The sequence below is a fragment of the Hyla sarda genome, chromosome 2 (genome assembly GCF_029499605.1).
Source record: "Hyla sarda isolate aHylSar1 chromosome 2, aHylSar1.hap1, whole genome shotgun sequence".
NCBI classification, from domain to species: domain Eukaryota; kingdom Metazoa; phylum Chordata; class Amphibia; order Anura; family Hylidae; genus Hyla; species Hyla sarda.
This window is the reverse complement of record NC_079190.1, coordinates 278,945,579-278,969,866: the sequence shown is the minus strand read 5'-3', so window position 1 is coordinate 278,969,866 and position 24,288 is coordinate 278,945,579. Positions and strand designations below refer to the sequence as shown.

General features: G+C 40.0%; 1 protein-coding gene across 14 annotated transcripts in view; it reads right to left on the bottom strand.

The window, feature by feature from the left end:
• Window positions 1–24,288, bottom strand: part of DLGAP3 (DLG associated protein 3) — a 538,301-nt gene that overhangs the window by 162,937 nt on the left and 351,076 nt on the right. For 10 of the 14 annotated variants that reach the window (XR_008888792.1, XM_056557211.1, XM_056557218.1 and 7 more), the window contains 2 exons: window positions 13,458–13,663; window positions 10,993–11,104 (listed from right to left, as the gene is read on the bottom strand). The exons of 2 other annotated variants lie outside the window; for them this stretch is intronic. Coding sequence is in view for 11 of the 12 variants with exons in the window: in XM_056557211.1 (XP_056413186.1) it covers window positions 10,993–11,104; window positions 13,458–13,663 (318 nt within the window). In the remaining variant the exon portion in view is untranslated. The remainder of the gene's footprint in view (window positions 1–10,992; window positions 11,105–13,457; window positions 13,664–24,288) is intronic. 2 more of the 14 variants (XM_056557217.1, XM_056557220.1) reach the window with 1 other exon arrangement.

Here is a 24,288-nt window from a genome sequence, read left to right as displayed (position 1 = left end):
TGCAATAAATTCCTTATACTAAGAAATCCTTCTGCCTTGGCATACCATTCACTTATTGGAGGGGAAGCGCTTTGGAACCAAGTCCTCATTTTATGTGTCCCATATCATGGTTCACACACCTGGAATCTAACTACAAGTACTGAGTGTCTAGTACACTCAGAGGGGATTCTGGAGCTGCTGACCTCACGCCGACTAAGCGATATTACACGCCAACGCAGGTGTTGTGCCCTCAGCACAACACCCTCTGGTAAGCCTAACATTTGTTTTCTCAAGGGGCTTACCTATCGTAACATACCACACTAGGAGCGCATCTCTTTTTTTTCTCTTTTTTATATACAGTTCCTGAGACAAGCAGAGATGTCAGCAGAGAGCACTGTTGCCAGACTGAAAAGAACAACTCAACTTCAGCAGCTGATAATTATTGGAAGGATTAAGATTTTTTAATAGAAGTAATTTACAAATCTGTTTAACTTTCTGGCACCAGTTGATTTAAAAAAAATGTTTTCCACCTGAGTACTCCTTTAAACTTTTATTATCCAGAAAGGATCATATCACAGTGAGGTGTATTCATAGCCACACTAACTTATGCAGGAAAAGTCATCAACTGACGAGCCGGAAGTTCGTGATAAATCGAATTTACTGTAAGTTCACTCATCTCTGGTTGCGTCCTTAAGGGGTTAAAGGGGTACTCCGATGGAAAACATTTTTTTTTTTATCAACTGGTGCCAGAAAGTTAAACAGAATTGTAAATTACTTCTATTAAAAAATCATAATCCTTCCAGTACTTATCAGCTACTGTATAATACAGAGGAAGTTAATTTCTTTTTTAATTAATTTTCTATCTGACCACTGTGCTCTCTGCTGACACCTCTGTCCACGTGAGGAACTGTCCAGAGCAGGAACAATTCCCCATAGCAAACCTTTCCTGCTCTGGACAGTTCCTGACATGAACAGAGGTGTCAGCAGAGAGCACTGTGGACAGACAGAAAGGAAATTAAAAAATAAAATAACTTCCTCTATATTATACAGCAGCTGATAGGTACTGGAAGGATTATGATTTTTTAATAGAAGTAATTTACAATTCTGTTTAACTTTCTGGCACCAGTTGATAAAAAAAAAATGTTTTCCATCGGAGTACCCCTTTAACCCCTTAAGGACGCAACTAGAGATGAGTGAACTTACAGTAAATTCGATTTATCACGAACTTCTCGGCTCGTCAGTTGATGACTTTTCCTGCATAAGTTAGTTCAGCTTTCAGGTGCTCCCGTGGGCTGGAAAAGGTGGATAAAGTCCTAGGAGACTCTTTCCTAGGACTGTATCCACCTTTTCCAGCCCACCGGAGCACCTGAAAGCTGAACACATTTATGCAGGAAAAGTCATCAACTGCCGAGCCGAGAAGTTCGTGACGAATCGAATTTACTGTAAGTTCGCTTATCTCTAGACGCAACCCATTTGGGCCTTAAGGACGCAGACAATTTAATTTTTACGTTTTCGATTTTTCCTCCTCGCCTTCAAAAAATGATAACTCTTTTATATTTTCATCCACAGACTAGTATGAGGGCTTGTTTTTTGCGTGACCAGTTGTCCGTTATAATTACATCACTCACTTTACCATAAAAGGTATGGCTCTACCAAAAAAATACTATTTGTGTGGGGAAATGAAAAAGAAAACCGCAATTTTGCTAATTTTGGAAGGTTTCGTTTTCATGCCGTACAATTTACGGTAAAAATGACGTGTTCTTTATTCTTTGGGTCAATACGATTAAATTGATACCCATGATAACATACTTTTCTATTACTGTTGCGCTTAAAAAAAATCACAAACTTTTTAACCAAATTAGTACGTTTAAAATCCCCCTATTTTGAAGACCCATAACTTTTTCATTTTTCCGTATAAGCGGCGGTATGAGGGCTCATTTTTTGCGCTGTGATCTGTAATTTTTATTGATACCATATTTGCTTATATAAAACTTTTAATAAATTTTTTATGATTTTTTGGGGGAATAAAAGGTTATAAAAAAGCAGCTATTTTGGCCCTTTTTTTTTTTTTTACGTTCACGCCGTTCACCGTACGGTATTATTAACATCTTGTTTTAATAGTTCAATTATTTACGCACGCGGCGATACCAAATATGTATATAAAATATTTTTTAAATACTTTTTGGGGGTGAAATAGGGAAAATGGGACAATTTACGTTTTTATTGGGGGAGGGGGTTTTTGACATTTTTTTACTTACTTTTTTTACTTTTATTTTTACACTTTAATAGTCCCCATAGGGGACTATTTATAGCAATCATTCGATTGCTAATCCTGTTCAGTGCTATGTATAGGACATAGCACTGATCAGGGTTATCGGTCATCTTCTGCTCTGGTCTGCGGGAAGACTCCCGGAAGACAGCGGAGGCAGGTGAGGGGACCTTCATCTGTCGTGCTGGATGATTGGATCGCCGCGGCAACGCTGCGGGCGATGCGATCATCCATTTAAGTGACCGCGATGTATTGATCACGGTATCTGAGGGGATCGCGGGTGTCCGCCATTACCGGCGGGTCCCTGACTGCGATCAGCAGCCGGGACCTACCACGCATGATCCGGGCATCGCTCCGATGCCCGCGGTTATGCTTAGGACGTAAATGTACGTCCTGGTGCGTTAAGTACCATGTCACCAGGACGTACATTTACAGCACTCATCGTTAAGGGGTTAATGGATGTGTCTCAGCAAGTGTAATGGTTGCCAGCACTTTATTCTCTATTCCTGTTTGTCCACACTATCCATAAGGCTTTGTGTCTGTATCAGCACTGAGCATACATACACAGCCTTGATGTACTTATGCTCTCCACGGGCATCTATTTTTCACACATAGCATATATATACCATGGATTTTATACTGCAGATATTATGCTGGGTTCAGTGTTTTATTCACATTGATTTACACAGTACAAAATGTGCACTATAAAATCTTTAACATAAAATCTTCAGCCTTTATGCTATGTGTTAACATACCCTTCTACAGTATAAAATGCAAAGTATAAAATCTGTAACATTAAATCTACCACTAGTACGCTAGAAGTGAACATACCCTTAAACTGCTGCACAGCTTTCCTGGGTTGGGCACATCCCTGGCTTACTGTTCAGTAAGTGGAGCAGGGACTACTATTATATCTGCTCCACATACATGGCACTGCATGGTGGTAGTCTAGCAGTGCCACAGAAACTACTGGTGTAAGTGACTGTTAATGTGTATGCATCGCCAGTCAAATACACAGCTATTTGCATAGAGCGGATGTACACTGTTCTGTAGCCAGTACAGAAAATGTCGCACTGGTGCAACATCTTTGGCACTAGTTACATCTGTATATGACACCTGACAACCTCCTTTACCAATGTACAATACCTCAATGACCCCTGACAACCTCCATTTCACATGTGCAGTGCCTATATGACCTTTGAAAACTTTCATTTAAATTGTGCAATACCTCAATTACCCCTGTCAACATTAATTTACAGTCATGGCCGTAAAAGTTTTTTTCACAGATAACGATTGCAGTAACACATGTTTTGCTATACACATATTTATTCCCTTTGTGTGTATAGAAACTAAACCAAAAAAAGGGAGGAAAAAAAGCAAATTGGACATAATGTCCCACCAAACTCCAACAATGGGCTAGACGAAATTATTGGCACCCTTTCAAAATTGTGGATAAATAAGATTGTTTCAAGAAAGTGATGCTCCTTTAACCCCTTAACGACCAAGGACGTATATTTATGTCCTTGGCCGGCTCCCGCGATATAACGCGGGGTCACGTGGTGACCCCGCGTCATATCGGGTCGGTCCCGGCATGTATCTGATGCCGGGACCCAGGGCTAATGGCGCGCGGCAGCGACCACAGTGCCGTGCGCTATTAACCCTTTAGACGCGGCGTTCAAAGTTGAACGCCGCGTCTAAACCGAAAGTGAAAGCTGACCGGCTGCTCAGCGGGGCTGATCTGGACTACTGCAGTGAAAATGCGGTGTCCCGATCAGCTGGGACACGAGCGGAGGTCCTCTTACCTGCCTCCGGCGTGTCCCCTCAGTGATTGATTGCTCCAAGCCCGAGATTCAGTCTTGAGCAATCGACCGCCGATAACGCTGATCATTGCAAAGCTATGGCTTTACAGTGAACAGTGCTGGCAATCAGTGTGTGCAGTGTTATAGGTCCCTATGGGAGCTATAACACTGCAAAAAAAAGTGTAAAAAAAAAAGTTAATACATGTGATTTAACCCTTTCCTTAATAAAAGTTCAAATCCCCCCTTTTTCAAATAAAAAAAAACACCATGTAAATAAAAATAAATATAAACATATGTGGTATCGCTGCATGCATAAATGTCCGAATTATAAAAATATATCATTAATTAAACCGCACGGTCAATGGCGTAGGCGAAAAAAAAGTCCAAAATGACGTATTTGTGGATGCTTTTTATATCATGAAAAAATGAATAAAAAGCGATCAAAAAGTCCTATCAAAACAAAAATGGTACCTCTAAAAACTTCATACCACCTCATATGCAGAAAAATAAAAAAGTTATAGGGGTCAGAAAATGACAATTTTAAATGTATAAATTTTTCTGTATGTAGTTATGATTTTTTACAGAAGTACGACAAAATCAAACCTATATAAGTAGGATATCATTTTAATTGTATGAACCTACAGAATAATGATAAGGTGTAATTTTTACCGAAAAATGTACTGCGTAGAAACGGAAGCCCACAAAAGTTACAAAATTCAATTTCGTCGCACAATGATTTTTTTTTCCGTTTGGCCGTAGATTTTTGGGTAAAATGACTGATGTAACTGCAAAGTAGAATTGGTGGTGCAAATAATAAGCCATCATATGGATTTTTAGGTGCAAAATTGAAAGGGTTATGATTTTTAAAAGGTGAGGAGGAAAAAACGAAAGTGCAAAAAAGAAAAAAAGAAAACTCACCTGGGTCAAGAAACAGGTGTGGACAATATAAAAATCACACCTGAAAGCAGATAAAAAAGAGAAAAGGGCAGGTCCCCATCCAGCTTTTGGTCCTTATGACCGTTTTTCATAGCACCCTAGCCCCCGCTCCTTGGGGGGGGTCTTTCCTTCCTGTCCTTTGTCTCTACCCTACTTACCCCCATATTCTCTTTCTTCCCTTGTAGGCTACTTCTCTCTGATTGCCTCGCATCCTCCAGATCGGACCCTCCAGCATCCCTGCTCCAGACTGGTAAGATGTCTTCATCCCCTTACACACACTATGGCAGCTAGCATTAAATTGATCACTCTTAACACACAGGGATTCAACACCCCCGAAAAACGTAACAAACTGTTATAGTCCTTACACAAACAAATAGCACACATCATTGCCCTACCAGAAACTCACTTTAAAACGGATCACGTCCCCAAAATCTCCTCTAAATACTATATGTCCTGGATCCATAGCACGAACCCGGAGTCTAGATCAAAAGGAGTGTCGCTAGCCTTCCATAAGTCCACCTCGCTAACTGCGAGATAGCAAATCACCCGTTTACTATTGCCTCTATCTATGCCCCGAATAGGGATCAGGTGCCATTTTTGCTCAAAACCCTGACAGCGTTGTCTGTGTTTGCCACGAGTCCCATCTTACTAGGTGGGGATTTCAATGTATATGTCCGCGGGCTCCTCTGTTGTCCCCCATAGTAAACTGAGAGCTTTGCGCAATAAGCTTCATTCCATGCAACTCTGTGACACTTAGCGAGTGTTCCACCCAGAAGACAGGGATTACACGTTTTTCTCACACCCCAGGCAAACTTACAGCCGTCTCGACTATATCTTCTGCACACACGCGCTTCTCCCTTCTATCCTACAAACATCCATAGGTCTCCGTATCCTATCTGTTCATGCCCCGGTAGTTTGTTCGCTGGAGCTCCCCTCATTATCGAGGCCCAGGACTTCTTGGCGGCTTAACGAGTTGTTATTGAGGGACTCGGTGTGCCTGCAGGAACTGAAAAACTCGATTGGACACTTTGTCTCTGATCACATTAATGATGACACTTCTCCTATGGTGAGGTGGGAGACGCTAAAGTGTGTCCTTAGAGGCGTTCTGGTAAAACATGGGTCTCGCCTGAAGAGGGAGGCCTCAGCAAAATTTGTCCAACTGCACGATTCGTTACATAGACTGTAAACGCAACACAAACACTCCCAACAGGATAGCGTAATGAGAGACCTGATTAAGGTCCGTAGCGAACTCCTTACCTTATTATCCTCGCAGCACGCGTATTATAAACAGGTTACGGGACGCCTTTTCTATGAGTGCGGCGGCACTCAGGGAGAAAAGGTCCTCTTTATTTGTCTCTTCGATCAAACCACACAAGGGCCCAACGTGTGTGCTCACTCCGGATATACTCGAAGCATTTAGGAAATACTACGCTTCACTTTACAACTTACAGGCCCGCACAGCTCCCCCATCCTCGGAGACACACAGTGAATCTCTGCTGCAGTACATATCCCGGACGGCACTACCGAGACTAGATCATAAGGTGCTTCAGAGTATGGAATCGCCATTCTCAGAGGTGGAACTGGAGAGAGCCATTGCCTCACTTCCAGCGGGCAAAAGCCCAGGGCCTGATGGATACACTTCGAAATTCTATAAAGCCCTTCAGTCTGATCTTTCCCCACTTCTACTGACGGCATTTAATGACCTTTCTGACTCACACCCGCCCCCGATGTCCTTCCTGCGAGCATATATTACGGTGATACCGAAGGAAGGTAACGACCCATTGCTTTGTTCCAATTATCGCCCCATCTCACTTATTAATACCGATGCAAAATTATTCGCCAAGTTAACAGCTAACAGATTGTCGGACCACATGCCATCTCTAATCCACCCGGACCAGGTCGGTTTTGTCAAGGGGAGAGAGGCCAGAGATAATACTCTACGTACGTTCTCCACTATCCATTACGCACATAAGAAACGCACCCCTCTCTTCCTCCTCTCCCTGGACTCAGAGAAGGCTTTTGACCGGGTGGATTGGAGTTTCATGTCGACGACTCTGTCACAAATAGGATTGGGCACTAATATGATCTCCCATATTATGGCATTCTATACCCATCCCCAACCGCAAATTAGAATCAATGGGTGCCTGTCCAATCGTTTGACATCTGCAATGGGACGCGCCAAGGATGTCCTTTGTCGCCTTTATTGTATATTCTGTGTATGGAACACCTTATGATAGACATACGTCAAAATCCTGATATAGGCGGACTGGACATTGGAGCGTGCCAAAGAAAATGTGCAGCTTTCGCGGACGACCTTTTTTATTTTTTTATGGTGTACACTGTGCGGTAAAAGTGATGTTATGTTTATTCTGTGAGTCAGTACGATTATGTGATATCCATTTTACATAGCTTTCTATGTTCTTTTTCCTTTTCTGAGCAAAATTCTTTTTCAGCCATTCATTTTCCAACAGCTGTAATTTTTTTATTTTTCATCTGACGCCATAAGTAAGGGCTTATATTTTGTGGGATGAGCTGTACTTTTCATCGGTATCATTTTTGTGATATGTGCTACCTTTTGATCTTTTTTATTCCGCTATTTGTAAGAAAATTGGTGAATAATGCGCTTTTTTGTTGTTGTTTTTTTTACAGCATTCACCGTACGGGATCATTTACATTATAGTTTTATAGTACATGTCATTACAGATGTGGCAATACCTATTATGTATCTGATTTGTGTTTTTGATCTTTTTTTATGATAATACAGGGCTTTTATTGGGAAAAGGACATTTTTTATATCATTTTTTTACACCTCATACTTTTATTTAAGAACTTTTTATTTTATTTTTTACACTTTTTACTGATTATACTATGCTGCAATACATTTGTACTGCAGCACAGTATGACCCGATCAGCTGCACACAGGAGCTTACAGGCTTCCGTAGCAGGCAGACAGAAGGTCATGATCTGACCTCCTGCTGCCATAGCAACCAACGACAACATGTGATCGTATCAACACCATAGATGCCGTGATCAGGATTGATCACAGCATCTATGGGGTTAATGCTGCCGGGACGGCGCGATCGCGGCCCTGGCAGCTGCGGCGGGACACCAGGTGTCATATGCATACGTCCCAGAGCGCGAACGTGTCTGGTGCTGGGACATATGTATACATCCTATAGCGGGAAGGGGTTAAGTTAAGGGTGACAATTATTTTGTCCTGCCCATTTTTGGAGTTTGGTGTGACGTTATGTCCAATTTGCTTTTTTCCTCCCTTTTTTGGTTCAGTTCCAATACACACAAAGGGAATAAACATGTGTATAACAAAACATTGATTACTTCAATCCTTTTGTGTGAGAAATACTGCATTTTTTTTGGTAAAGTTCAGGGGTGCCAACATTTACGGCCATGACTGTATGATGTGCAATACCTATATGACGCCTGACAATCTCCATATTTCTGTTATAAAGTTTTGCTATAGAGCAGTTATTTCTAAGTTATGGCTCTTGTAAAACTACAATTCCCAGCATATCTGGACAGCAAAATCCAGCTATTGCAAAACTACAACTTCAAGCATGCCTGGCCATGCTTGAGATCACATTTTGGTGCCAGAACATTAAACAGGTTTGTAAATTACTTCTATTTAAAAATCTTATCTTTCCAGTACTTATCAGCTGCTGTATGCTCCAGAGGAAGTTTTTTTCTTTCTAAATTTATTTTCTGTCTGACCACATTGCTCTCTGCTGACACCTTTATTTGTCTAAGGAACTGTCAAGAGCAGGAGAGGTTTGCTATGGGGATTTGCTCCTGCTCTTGACAGTTCTTGACATGGACAGAGGTGTCAACAGAGAGAACGGTGGTCAGACAGAAAATAAATGTAAAAAGAAAAGAACTTCCTGTGGAGCATACAACAGCTGGAAGGATTAAGTTTTTTTTTTTTTTTAAATAGAAGTAATTTACAAATCTGTTTAACGTTCTGGCACCAGTTGATTTAAAAAAAAAAAAATTGTCTTTCACCGGAGTACCCCTTAAACACAATTAAATTCTTGGCCATTTCCTAATATAGTGATTTAAAGCTATACTTACAAGTCAACAACATCAACAAATAGAAACATTTTTGTTAATCTGGGCATATTAGTTTTACACTTTAGTATTTCTATAGACACAGATTTTGCATAATATATAAAAAGTATAAAAGGACATATCCCTGGAATTGGTAAAGTGTCTCTGTCATTTGAAAAAAAAACAATAGAAATGTCACCTAGACATAGACACAAGTTTTAGTTGGTAGGATTCAGGGGTACAGACAACATCAGTCAATAGAACAAACTGGGAAACATGTGCAGCTAAGTGTTTCTCTCCTTGCCTTGCTGAACGACATACATTTTATAATAACTTTACAGAGCCTGCCTCCTGCAATGAGACGTGGTCAGCAGCGAGCTGGGAAGAGAAGCACTCAACTGTACACATCTCTCGGGTGATGAGGGTCTTAACACCAAGACCCTGACTGATTAACACGTTAGACATGTCTATAAAATGTTAAAAGATTTTTTAAATGACAAGGATACTTTAAAATGTAAACATACTTTCAAAAAAATGTGTTTTCTCTTAAACTTCTTTTAAAGGGTTTGTCCATGATAGACACTCATTCCTCTACCTACAGTACAGTCCTGAGTCTCCTAGTTAAATAGTGCAGTGGTCACACATGCACAATGTCAACTCTATGAGCTGGACGAAGATATCTTAACATTGTACTGTGAATTCGTTTCTTTCATTGGCAAACCCCTTTAAAAAAGAGGATCAAATAAAAATAAACCTTTGGAGGACCCGGCCAATTTTTGCTTAAAGGGGTTGTCTGGTTTAGAAAACTTGTTTTCAAATAGTCTATCAGAGGAAGCTCATCAGAAACCCCCCTGGAGCTCTGAAGAACTTAGCACATCCAAGCACTATAGGGATAGCTCATTGATTTGATTGGACACTGTGTAATTCTTCATTTACCCTGTAGAGGTGCTGCAAAACAATTAAACATGTCTTTTCACCTACACTGGCAAACTGCTGTTAATCGTGAGGTTGTTTTATAGAAATAAATTGATACAATAGACTGACCTCTAAGACTTAAGAAATCCATAATTTCAATATTCTTGTATTCTTGTTTTTTTTCTTATCAGCAAGATTAGAAAATTGTATAGAAAATTTAGTGGCAATATCTCAATATGAGTCAAAAGCTACACCAGTCAATTATATATAAAGTAGGGTGTCAACATGAGAGGAGTTGACACAACATCACTGAAGCCTGGCAAACAGAGAATGGTAGAGAACCAGGAAGCATCCATATAGGAGTAGCAGAGGATTGGTAAGGTGAGTACTACGCCTTTCATCATTTTATACCTTTTTTAGCTGTTTGTAAAAAAAAAAAAAAAACTTTATTCCTCCAAGTTCAACAAAAGAAATATTATTATTGGTTCTTAAATATTAGTGCACCATTTAACTTAGTGTTTCACTCTGTATCAATGTAAAATGTTTGCTGTCTTGTAGAAACAGACCCTTGTAGAAAAGAAATTTCAATATTTTCCATAGATACTCAAAATGACAGGAACAGCATTTGTTATGAACCAACTACATTAGGGACAACTTAAAAAAATAAAAATAAAACTTTGTTGCTAAAACAATTTAACAGCAACACAAAGTTTTAGCTCAAGTCAACGCTTTGTGAGATATGTTCCAAATTATTTGCAGCAGCGCATGACAAGTTTTATTACATTATCTATACAGTATTGTGCTATCATGACCAATTTCCCAACATATGCATTCCTAACAAATGAATCGCTCATCACACAGCCATTTGATGCAGTCATTCAAGGCATAATATTTCCAACCTTGCAGTGCATCCAAATAGCAGCCAGGATTGTAAATGCTGAACACAAGCAAAGTTGGGTGGACATGCATTCCACCGGCATTCCATCCATTTCCAGGCATCATTCCCATTGCAGTACATGCAGATCTAATACTTACCTGACCCGAGATGGAGAGACCATAGCCATGTCCCTTGGGATGAATTTTAGGTGGAGTGCAGCAGCTGGGACAGTTACAGAGACATGAGTCAGAATATCGCTTACATGGAAACCTAGTGAAGAGCGATGAGAAAAGGAGCTAATACAGGGAAAAAGGGGCAAATTTGGCATACATGTTAATGATATAAACAAGGACACTTCATGATTTAAAGGAAGAATCCCAACAGAATTGCGGTACAGTTTGCTGTTTTGCTCACTAGTTTCTATACATACCCACCTAAGAGTGGATCATCTTGAGGTCTCTATTTAGTGTTTACAAAGCCAACCATTACTGATCATTCAGCTAAGTTACTTACATCTACTTGACTAACCATGACAAATATAAAAGGTTAATCCAGTTTGAATCCAATGTGCTAGCAGGGCACAGATCAAGCATGCATTCAATAATGAATCATGGTAAAAATCTATAATGAAAATACAAAAATTAGATTTCTATTCAGCTCTAGTAAAATAGATGGGGCTAAAATGATCAGGCAAGCAAAGGCAGTCTGTACAGAATGTGGCCTAAGGGAGACACTTTGAAAGTGTTTCAGTATTAATGTAACCATTTCCCCATAATTATTTTCCAGTTTAGAGAGCTACAAAATCAGTTTGTGTTGTAGGATAAGGTTGAGATGGAACTGTGCAGTCAACCTGCTCTGGAAATATTAATGCCAGACCGTAATGTTTGATACTTATTCAAAGCTAAAGGCTTCTGAATAAACAGATATGAGTGTTGCATCCATTTAAAATATGTGAGATGCACAAAAGATATGGATCAAAGCAGTTCCAAGTTTATGTGAAGTCTGAATACTTAATGGAAGGCAAAAATAGTTGCAATACATCTCCTAAAAACAGTGGCAGATGTCATAGAACAAGACATTTTTAGGGCACATTCACATTAAAGGGGTACTCCGCCCCTAGACATCTTATCTCCTACCCAAAAGATAGGGGATAAGATGTCTGATTGCGGTGGTCCGGCCGCTGGGAACCCCCTGCAATCTCCCTGTTGTGCCCGGCGTTCATTTAGACTGATGTCAAGCCCCCTCCAATAGGCTTGTATTGAGGAGGCGTGGCCGTGATGTCACAAGCCTCCGACCCGCAAAACCAGTCATCTGGCACGGAGTGAAGTGCACCGGATGTCTGGGGTGCTGCAGCCGAGATCGCAGGGGTCCCCAGTGGCAGGACCCCTGCGATCAGACATCTTATCCCCTATCTTTTGCATAGGGGATAAGATGTCTAGGGGCGGAGTACCCCTTTAAGGGTTATTTTTTTATGTAAACTAGATGCTATTGGAATCTGGATGAAGTTAGTGTGAAATCTGGAACCCGTTATTCTTTATGGGAACCACTGTTGTAGTTAATTTAGAGGAGATATTTTCTAAAATAGACTTGAAATCCACACTTGAATCCATGGAACAGATTTCTGCCATGGATTCTCTAACAGAATATTTCAGATAGAAAAATCCGGGGTTAAAAAACGAATGGTCTATCCTCAGGATAGGCCTGTGAATATTAGAATGGTGGGGGGTGGGGTACAACCCGCTTGGCATCTTCACTGATGGGCTGTTTGAAGGGCCATGGAGCTTGGACGAGCACTGGAGCATCCTTTTTTTATCTGCTCCTATTTGCCCACACCATAGTTTTCATAGTGGATAGGTAATATCGCTGAGTCTCATTCACTTGAAGAGGATAGCTGTGAGCAATGTAAACAATAAAGATGCAAAAAAGAATCCAAAGGAGACTGCACTCACCATCCACAGGTTTATTCAAAAGCATGTAGGCATACAATAGCGGAGGCAGGGGCACACCGGGACAAGTTGTTTTGCGCTGTCTTGTGCTTCTTCAAGCTGGAGGGTGACGTTCAAGATTAGCGCAGCGCCTTAAAAAGGCGGGGGGCAATGACGTCATCTTTTTAAGGCACTGTGCTAATCTTGAACATCACCCTCTGGCTTGAAGAAGCACAAGACAGCGCAAAACAAATTGTCCTGGTGTGCCCCTGCCTCCGTTATTGTATCCCTACACGGTTTTGAATAAACCTGTGGATGGTGAGTGCAGTCTCCTTTGGACTCTTTTTTTGCATACTATGCATCTATTATGATTTGCACTGCCTACCTCCACACCTGTGCCTGGTCTGCAGCGTTACCTCTCCCTGTTGCTCCACATCATCCTAGTCCTGATTGTGCCGGATCTTCACTTTCTCAGTTGTAAACAATAAAGAGGCTGCAGTGCTTGCAATGGTTGCTTTAAACACGGATCCACACTGAACTCATTTTGATTATCTATTCTAAGGATATTATATTGGTTTTAAAATCCCTTGTATAACAATGTGTATTAGGTTTACCATATGGATATAGACTGCTGTAAGTCATTATAATAGTAATTAACATAATAGCTATGTGAGAAGGGTGTAAAGAAAGTTTCATACTTGTTTCTGGGATGGTCAACACTCGAAGACCTGCGGTATTTCTCCCGTCGGGTGGCACCTTTGGGTGACATTTTGGTGCTGGTGTCTGAGTCCCCGCTGTCATCATCCCCCATGGCTTTGATGTAGCTGCCGCTCCTCATCCTTCGGCATGGAATTTCTCCCTCTTTCCCAGGTGCTGGATACCCCCCCCATTCATCTGATGGTACCTGTAGAAACATAAACAATGCACATTTGCACAGAAATTTCCTAAATGCTATAATTGTATACACAGTTAAATAATTAGAGATATTTTTAGTCTGCTGATTTCTGGTATTACTCAAAATAATAAACTACGGTACTTCAGAATCAAAGATAAATATAAAGTATGTGCTATAATATATATACAGTGTTTTCATCCCCTTTTCTCCATTTTATTTGAATTGGAATTTTATGTAATGGACCAACACAAATAGTCCATTATATGGAAGTGGGGGAAAATATTACATGGATTTCAAAATGATTTACAAATAAAAATCTTAAAAGTGTTAAGTGAATATGTATTCATCCTCTTTAGGCTAGGCTTCCACACAAGTTTTTTTATGACATTTTCTGAAAAACTGACACTGAAGTTTTCAAGCCAAAGTCAGAAGTGGATCCAGCAGAAAGGAGAAGTATAAGTTCTTCCTTTATATTTCCAATTCCATTTGAAAACACATCTGGCTTTGGCTCAAAAACAGCAATGACATTTGATAAAATAAAAACTTCAGGAAAAAACCTGTGTAGAAACCTAGTCTTACAGTGAAACTGCTAGCAAAGATCTGGTGTGACCAATTACCTTCACATAGTCACATAATTAGTAAATGGGGTCCACATGCTATTTAATTATAGTACAAATACACCTGCTCTGTCAAGGTCTTTAGAGTTTGATAGAGAACATTACTGAACAATCAGCAGCATGAAGACCAAAATGTTGACCATATAGGTCTGAGATAAAGTTGTGGAGAAGCACAAAGCAGTGTTAGGTTATAAAAATATCCTAAGCTTTAAACATCTCAAGTAGCACCAAAAACCCAATATCAGAAAATAGAAAGAATGTGGAACAAACTGCAAACCTACCAAGACAAGACCTTCCAACCAAACTGACAAGCTGAGTAAGAAAAAAATAAGCAGAGAAGTAGCCAAGAGGCCTATGGTAACACTGAATGGGCTGCAATAATGAACAGCTGAAGAGAGAAATTCTGTCCAAAGGATAACTATCAGTCCCGTACTCCACAAATGCCTTGTTATGGAAGAGTGGTAAGAAGGTAGACTTTGTTGAAAGTGGGCCACAAGAAATCCTGTTTGGAGTTTGCCACAAGCCATGAGGGAGACACACCAAACATGTAGAAAAGGTGCTTTGGTCAGATAAGAGCAACATTAACCTTTTAGCCTCAGTGCAAAACATTATGTTAACAGTTTCTTTTTACCCTTTTTTTTTTTTCACTTTGGTTTTCGTGGACCTGCACCAAATTTATCATGTGGTGCAAGTTGTTAGTAATTTTGGCTCAAATGTTGAAATCAGCTGTTCACAGCGCCTTTTACGCAGAACTTACCACCACAGAGGACGCGTATTTAACCCTGTAGAGCAGCCGTTTCGGAGTCCCTCCTGCAGTATATCAGCAAGCGACATGAGTTATTTTCTTTTGTGGGGTTTCTAGCCACCATGTGAAATGGATTTTATTTTCAACTCGAGTATTTATTTTAATTTTTTGGTTACTTTAGTGCAAAGGTCTTCAACCTGCGAGCCTCCAGATGTTGCAAAACTGCAATTTCCCAGCTTGCCAGGACAGCCGTTGGCTGTCCGGGCATGCTGGGAGTTGTAGTTTTGCAACATCTGGAGGTCCGCAGGATGGAGACCACTGCTTTAGTGCTTACCTTTCCTGAACCTGTGTGGCCATGTCCAATGCTGGCTCAACGGAGGGTGAAGGTTCCTCAGGATAGTATTGAGCAGCCAGTTTTAATGTATTTTGACGCCTTTACATTTTCTTACATTGCTAAGTGTGTTTCCCAAGTGCAAAATTTCTTGGCGGTGATTTGCACCCAAAAAACGGGATTTGCGCCAAAATTGCGCCAAAGATCGATTGACGCAAATGATAAATTACTGACTAAAGTTGAAATCACACACAGGACCGTGTGATTTTGAGAAAGTTGTAAAAATGACAGTGGAGAAGATGCACCAAACTTTGGCGCAAAAAAGACACTGCGCCAAAGTATTGCGCCAAAGTTACGTTAAAAAAGACACATAAATCCTTTGATAAATACCCCCCTATGTGTGGTGGAAACCTAACACTGCCTCACTTCCTGAGTACACCATCCCCACAGTAAAACATGGTGGTGGTAGGTAGCATCAAGCTGTGGGGTTGCTTCTTTTCAGCAAGTACAGAGATATTGGACAATTCAGAGCTACAAATGGTTTAGATGATAACATGTGATTGTCCCAAAATGACTCAGTCCTGAATCCAATTGAAAATATATAGCAAAACTTGAAAACTGGTGTTAACAGACATTCTCCATCCAATCTGAGTTAGCTTCAGTTTTTTTTTACCAAAAAAGAATGGGCAAACATTTCCATCTCTAGATGTGCAAAGCAGGTGAAGACATACCCTAAAAGACATGTAGTTGTAATTGCCGCAAAAGGTGGTTCTACCAAACATTGAATCGTGTGTGTGGGGAAGGGGGGTTCAATAATTATGCACCCAACAGATGTACATTTTTTTGTTTTCATTATTGTTTGTGTCACAATTAAAAGTATTTTGCATTTTCAAAGTAGTATGCAAGTTGTTTGATCAAATGGCAAAAATCTATTTTAATTACAGTTGGTAGCAATAGCAAAAGAGGCAAAAAAGTTCAGAGTGAATACTTATGAAGACGCTGTATATATATATATATATATATATATATATATACAACCACATATACCAAGCAGCCATCACATGAAAACCACTTGTAGGTTTCTGGCTCCTGAAAATTAAACAGATTTGTAAATTACTTCTATTAAAAAATCTTAATTGTTCCAATAATTATTAACTGCTGAAGTTGAGTTGTTTTTTTTCTGTCTGACAACAGTGCTCTCTGCTGACATCTCTGCTTGTCTCGGGAACTGCACCGAGTAGAAGAGGTATGCTATGGGGATTTGCTTCTACTCAGGATAGTCCCTGAGACAGGTGTCATCAGAGAGCACTTAGACAGAAAAGAACAACTCAACTTCAGCAGCTCATAAGCACTGAAAGGATTAATATTTTTAATAGAAGTAACTTATAAATCTGTTTATCTTTCTGGAGCCATTTGATATATAAAAAAAAGTTTCTTCCTGGATAACCACTTTAATGAGTCAAGAGTTGGTATCCAGAACTTTATTCACCTCCCAGCCTGGTGCCTCAGACACTGGTCCATAACTATCTTGGCAGGAGCTGTGGGTGCCAGGATAGTCAGGAAAATGTTGGTGGCTATTAAATCCTACCAACACAATCAGGGAAAAACACCTACACTCATAGGGACAGTCAAGGAAATGATTACACTTGTAATGGGCGCACAAATACAATATATAGTATATGCACACATCATAAATAGTTATATCAAAATGAAGATTCTGACCTAGAGAATGTGACCTAGGCCATGACACCCAAATACCACTAACCTAAGTGGTGCATATGACTCCTTTGTCACACCCCAAATTTAATATGAGACCATGATACCTGCCCTTGACTGTCATTATGGAACTTCCAAGCGGAATTGCTGGCAATGGGATTCCGCTGCACAGTGCGAACAAAGGAATTTTTGCGGCGGATATTCCGTTGCTGAAATTCTGCCGCCAAAAGAATGATAGAATGGTATGAAAACATACAGTGCATCATAACTTGCTGTTTACGTGGCTAAGTGGCCACAGACCAGTCAAGGTGCCCATGCTGACCACTGTTCATCACCTTTAAAACAAACTGATAGGTTTTGATAGTGAGCTCCAATGAGCGTACAGCGCTGCGGAAGGTGGTTTTTGTCATGGCTGATGGGTGTACATATTCATCTATATAAATATATCTATACAAATATATATATTCAAAATACATCTGCCAAAACTACAAGTCATACCCTAATCTTGTGTGCGCTGTTTAGACTGTATAGTATAACATTTTGAAAACAACACTTGCTGCATTATATAATTTAATGAATAAAAGATTACAAAGACTTGGGAATATTTCATCCTTTCTGACAACAGTGATATATCTCTGATATGTTATATAGCATAATAGACACAGAGGGTTCTTTTCAAATAAAAAATTTAGTGCAGTGCAATGAACCACAGTAGAACATTCAACCATATCTCCTCCCAAAGGAGAAAAATTACCCCCTTGAGTCCCATAGAGGCAAAGGCCAATCACAAGCAGACAACCAGCACTATGCTTTGTACTGATAAGAGCCAAAAAAATAAAATAAAAAAAAAAGCTGTCTTTTTCCTTCTAGAGGAGAATTTGGTTTGGACCCCCAAATAAATTCTGACTTTAAATCGTCCCTCTTAATAAAGACAGGGTTCCATTGGCTACGAGGGTTGGTTGCAACTGTAAATTGTTAAATTGGATCAAACATTTCATTAGACATTTACTATAATAGTCTTTCAGTTAATTAGCTGAACACAAACATATGTAAAATGCTATGTTTTAAAAAAATGATGGAAACATTTTTTGCATAAAAATAAATATTAAAAACAGTATAAAAAAGTGAACTCATGTCACGTTTTCTAAAGAATTCATACTTAACTTAAAAATAAACTTAAAAATATTCCTTACCAATGTAGTTGTGAAATTTCTTTTTCCTTTTGAACTTTATTAAGTTGGAGAAAGGAGACAAAATAAAGAAGTTTTCAAGGGGATTATAGGGGTACTCCGCCCCTAGACATCTTATCCCCTATCCAAAGGGGTGGAGTGCCCCTTTAAATTGTAATTGTAACACATGATTGAGCTCTATGGAAGTGCTCTGCCAACTACTTCAGGAACATTAGTGGCTTACATGGACTCCTGAAATGACAGTGTCTAGGAAAAGTATCCATCCCTTAAATATTTTTGATTTATTGTGTACCAATATTAAAACCCATTGGTTTTAATTTAGTCTTTTTATGACAAAAGAGATATTTTTAACATTTTACACATTTTGACGTATGTATCACATACATGAGAACTGTTTATTTACATATATATATATATATATATATATATATATATATATATATAATTAAATACCAATAGTTCCAGTCGGAAACACCACTTGTGCCCACTACTAATTAACTGCATATTGCTGGGTCTTGTTATGGACTGTTATTACTAACATTGTATACCAAAGACATACAGTATGAGCCATATTCTCAAGCAAATAAAATCACCACTTTATTATATAAACAATTAAAAACATGTAAATGTACTCACACTGTATTTAGTTTGTATAGAGCACTTTAGCTCAGATCAATGTAAGGGCTGGTTCACATCACGTTTTCTCCCATACGGGAGCGCATACGGCAGGGGGAGCTAAAACCTTGCGCTCCCGTATGCTTTCGTATGCACTCCCGTCTGAAATCAGTTTCAATGAGCCGTCTGGAGTGAAACGTTCGGTCCGGTCGGCTCATTTTTGCGCTGTATGCGCTTTTACAACCGGACCTAAAACCGTGGTTGACCACAGTTTTAGGTCCGGGGAAAAAGCGCATACAGTGCAAAAATGAGCCGATCGGACCGAACGTTTCACTCCGGCCGGCTCATTGAAATGAATGACATATGGGAGCGCATACGGTGACATACGGGAGCGCAAGGTTTTAGCTCCCCCCTGCCGTATGCGCTCCCGTATGGGAGAAAATGTGATGTGAACCCAGCCTAAACCAATTTCCCACCATGAGTATATATAAGTTACAATAAAGTATATATATCACAAGAAAAATACAAAACCATATATATTGAACAAAATACAATATTCTATTTGTACAAGAAAATCACTAACTTAGTGATTACTATGCACCAGCCTCTTCATATACAACAGTATATCCACAATGGGACTGAGAATGTTGGTGCCATTAATGTAAACATTACCAAATTCCTCCACACCAGTATACTGAACAATGCCTGTAGTAAACCATTCACTCACCCATGATATAATGGTGCTAATCCTGGACCTGGTGAGAGTACATATACATGTTTTTAATTATTTATATAATAAAGTGGTGATTTTAATTACTTGAGAATATGGCTTGTGTGTCTTTGGTATACAATATTTACATATATATATATATATATATATATATATATATATATATATATACATATACACACTGCTCAAAAAAATAAAGGGAACACTCCCTAGATCTGAATAAATGAACTAATCGTGTGAAATACTTTTGTCTTTACATAATCATTACAAAATCACACAAAAATGAACAATGGAAATAAAATGTATTAACCCATGGAGGTCTGGATATGGAGTCACACTCAAAATCAAAGTGGAAAACCACACTACAGGCTGATCCAACTTTGATGTAATGTCCTTAACACAAGTCAAAATGCGGCTCAGTAGTGTGTGTAGCCTCCACGTGCCCGTATGACCTCCCTACAATGCCTGGGCATGCTCCTGATGCCAGCTCCTGCAACGTGACGTTGGTGGATGGAGCGAGACATGATGTCCCAGATGTGCTCAATCAGATTCAGGTCTGGGGAACGGGCGGGCCAGTCCATAGCATCAATGCCTTCCTCTTGCAGGAACTGCTGACACACTCCAGCCACATGAGATCTAGCATTGTCTTGCATTAGGAGGAACCCAGGGCCAACTGCACCAGCATATGGTCTCACAAGAGGTCTGAGGATCTCACCTTTGTACCTAATGGCATTCAGGCTACCTCTGGCAAGCACATGGAGGGCTGTGTGGCCCCCCAAAGAAATAAAACCCCACACCATTACTGACCCACCGCCATTCATCTGTGAAGAGCACAGGGCGCCAGTGGTGAATTTGCCAATCTTGGTGTTCTCTGGCAAATGCCAAACGTCCTGCACGGTTCTGTGCTGTAAGCACAACCCCCCACCTGTGGATGTCTGACCCTCATACCACCCTCATGGAGTCTGTTTCTGACCGTTTAAGTGGACACATGCACATTTGTGGCCTTCTGGAGATCATTTTGCAGGGCTCTGGCAGTACTCTTCCTGCTCCTCCTTGCACAAAGGTGGAGGTAGCGGTCCTGCTGCTGGTTGGCTGCTCTCCTACGGCCTCCTCCACGTCTCCTGATGTACTGGCCTGTCTCCTGGTAGCGCTTCCATGCTCTGGACAAAACGCTGACAGACAGAGCAAACCTTCTTGCCACAGGTCGCATTTATGTACCATCCTGGATGAGCCGTCTCATGCTACCACTAGAGTGAAAGCACCAAAAGTGACCAAAACATCAGCCAGGAAGCATAGGAACTGAGAAGTGGTCTGTGGTCACCATCTGCAGAACCACTCCTTTATTGTGGGTGTCTTGCTAATTGCCTATAATTTCCACCTGTTATCTGTTCCATTTGCACAACAGCATGTGAAATTGATTGTCAGTGTTGCTTCCTGAGTGGACATTGTGATTTCACAGAAGTGTGATTGTCTTGGAGTTACATTGTGTTGTTTAAGTGTTCCCTTTATTTTTTTGAGCAGTGATAGTTCTAAATGATGACTATAATATAGCTATTTTAGTTATCTTGTTCTAATATACAAACAAAAAACATAGGAAACATGCATATCAAAGTACACACTAACGCACTTTGCCCAATCACTTAGGGGGAGATTTATGAAAACCTGTGTAGATGAAGAGTGGTGCAGTTGCCCATAGCAGCCAATATGAGTGCTTTTTTCATTTTATTTAGAGGCCTTTTTTAGAAATGAAATAAGCAATCTGATTGGATGTTATGGGCAACTTCACAACTCTTTCTCTACACAGGTTTTGGTAAATCTCCCCCCATGTTCTTTTGAACCAGTCCTGCTCTTGTGACCTGCCGTCCACATGGTAGGTATTGTTGCTTTACCTACTCGTTGCAAAGCAACATCACTGAAACATGTTTAAAGGGGTACTCCGGTGGAACACTTTTTTTTTTTTTTTTATCAACTGGTGCCAGAAAGTTAAACAGATTTGTAAACTACTTCTATTCAAAAATCTTAATACTTCCAGTACTTATCAGCTGCTGTATACTACAGAGGAAATTCTTTTCTTTTTGGATTTCTTTTCTGTCACGACAAGTGTTCTCTGCTGACACCTCTGTCAATGTCAGGAACTGTCTGGAGTAGGAGAAGATCCCCCATAGCAAGCATATGCTGCTCTGGATAGTTTCTAACATGGACAGAGGTGTCAGCAGACAGCACTGTGGTCAGACAGAAAAGAAATCCAAAAAGAAAAGAATTTCCTCTGTAGAATTCAGCAGCTGATAAGTACTGGAAGGATTAAGATTTTATAATAGAAGTAATTTACAAATCTGTTTAACTTTTTGGCACCAGTTGATTAAAAAAAAAAAAATCCACCGGAATATCCCTTTAACAATACCTTCACACCATTCAGCACATGCTAGAAGCACATGATAGAAGAAGGGAAAAAAATGCAAAAATTTAAATTGCCCTGGTCCTTAACCCCTTAACGACGCAGGACGTATATTTACGTCCTGCGCCGTCTCCCGCGATATGAAGCGGGATCGCGCCGCAATCCTGCATTATATCGCGTCGGTCCCGGCGCTCATCAACGGCCGGGACCCGCGGCTAATACCACACATCGCCGATCACGGCGATGTGCGGTATTAACCCTTTAGAAGCGGCGGGCAAAGCTGACCGCCGCTTCTAAAGTGAAACTGAAAGTGACCCGGCTGCTCAGTCGGGCTGTTCGGGACCGCCGCGGTGAAATCGCGGCATCCCGAACAGCTGACCGGACACCGGGACGGCCCTTTCCTGCCTCCTCGGTGTCCGATCGACGAATGACTGCTCCGTGCCTGAAATCCAGGCAGGAGCAGTCAAGCGCCGATAACACTGATCACAGGCGTGTTAATACACGCCTGTGATCTGTGTAAGAGATCAGTGTGTGCAGTGTTATAGGTCCCTATGGGACCTATAACACTGCAAAAAAAATGTAAAAAAAAAGTGTTAATAAAGGTCATTTAACCCCTTCCCTAATAAAAGTTTGAATCACCCCCCTTTTCCCATAAAAAAAATAAAACAGTGTAAAAAAAAAATAAACTAAACATATGTGGTATCGCCGCGTGCGTAAATGTCCGAACTATAAAAATATATAATTAATTAAACCGCACGGTCAATGGCGTACGCGCAAAAAAATTCCAAAGTCCAAAAATGTGTATTTTGGTCACTTTTTATACCATTAAAAAAATGAATAAAAAGTGATCAAAAAGTCTGATCAAAACAAAAATCATACCGATAAAAACTTCAGATCACGGCGCAAAAAATGAGTCCTCACACCGCCCTGTACGTGGAAAAAAAAAAAAGTTATAGGGGTCAGAAGATGACATTTTTAAACGTATAAATTTTCCTGCATGTAGTTATGATTTTTTCCAGAAGTGCGACAAAATCAAACCTATATAAATAGGGTATCATTTTAACTGTATGGACCTACAGAATAAAGATAAGGTGTAATTTTTACCGAAATATGCACTGCGTAGAAACGGAAGCCCCCAAAAGTTACAAAATGGCGTTTTTTTTTTCAATTTTGTCGCACGATGATTTTTTTTTCCGTTTCGCCGTGCATTTTTGGGTAAAATGACTAATGTCACTGCAAAGTAGAATTGGCGACGCAAAAAATAAGCCATAATATGGATTTGTAGGTGGAAAATTGAAAGGGTTATGATTTTTAAAAGGTAAGAAGGAAAAAACAAAAGTGCAAAAACGGAAAAACCCGGAGTCCTTAAGGGGTTAAAGGGGTACTCCAGTGGAAAACAATTTATTTCAAATCAATTGGTGTCAGAAAGTTAAACAGATTTGTAAATTACTTCTATTAAAAAATCTTAACCCTTCCAGTACTTATCAGCTGCTGTATGCTACAGTGGAAGTTGAGTAGTTGAATTGTTCTTTTCTGTCTGACCACAGTGTTCTCTGCTGACATCTCTGTTCGTGTCAGGAACTGCCTGGAGCAGGAGAGGTTTTCTTTGGGGATTTGCTCCTACTCTGGACAGTCCCTGACACAGACAGAGGTGTCAGAAGAGAGCACTGTTGTCAGACAGAAAAAAAACTACTCAACTTCCTGTGGAGCATACAGCAGCTGATAAGTACTGGAAGGATTAATATTTTTAAATAGAAGTAATTTACAAATCTGTTTAACTTTCTGGTGCCAGTTGATTTGAAAAAATAGTTTTCCCCCAGAGAACCCCTTTAAGGCCAAAATGGGCCATGTCCTTAAGGGGTTAAAGTGCTCAAAATGTAAAGAGGCTGATACATAGCTATATAGAATTAACAGGGTTTGCGGCACCTTTGTAGCCTGGGACTTGTCTGAGAATACAGCGATCAGGATACAGACTTGGCGGAAGTCCTATATACACTGCTACTGGAGTGTAATTCATATTATATTTTATGGAAAAGCACATTGTATATCATCGTTTATGAATTTACATTACAAATAAATTATTATCTCTATGGCCAGCCTTAGGAACTAAAATAACAGACTCACTTAGCCTTAGTTTTAAAGAGAGTTTATCAGTAGAATTATTTGGATTTCTACATGTAGCCTCTGCAACATTTTGAATAGTTTATTTTTATTCTCCTTCTGACAGGGAAAAAGAGAATAGGCTGACATTCATTTGCTTCATGTTCACCTCAGGCGTTACCTCTGTTATTGAAC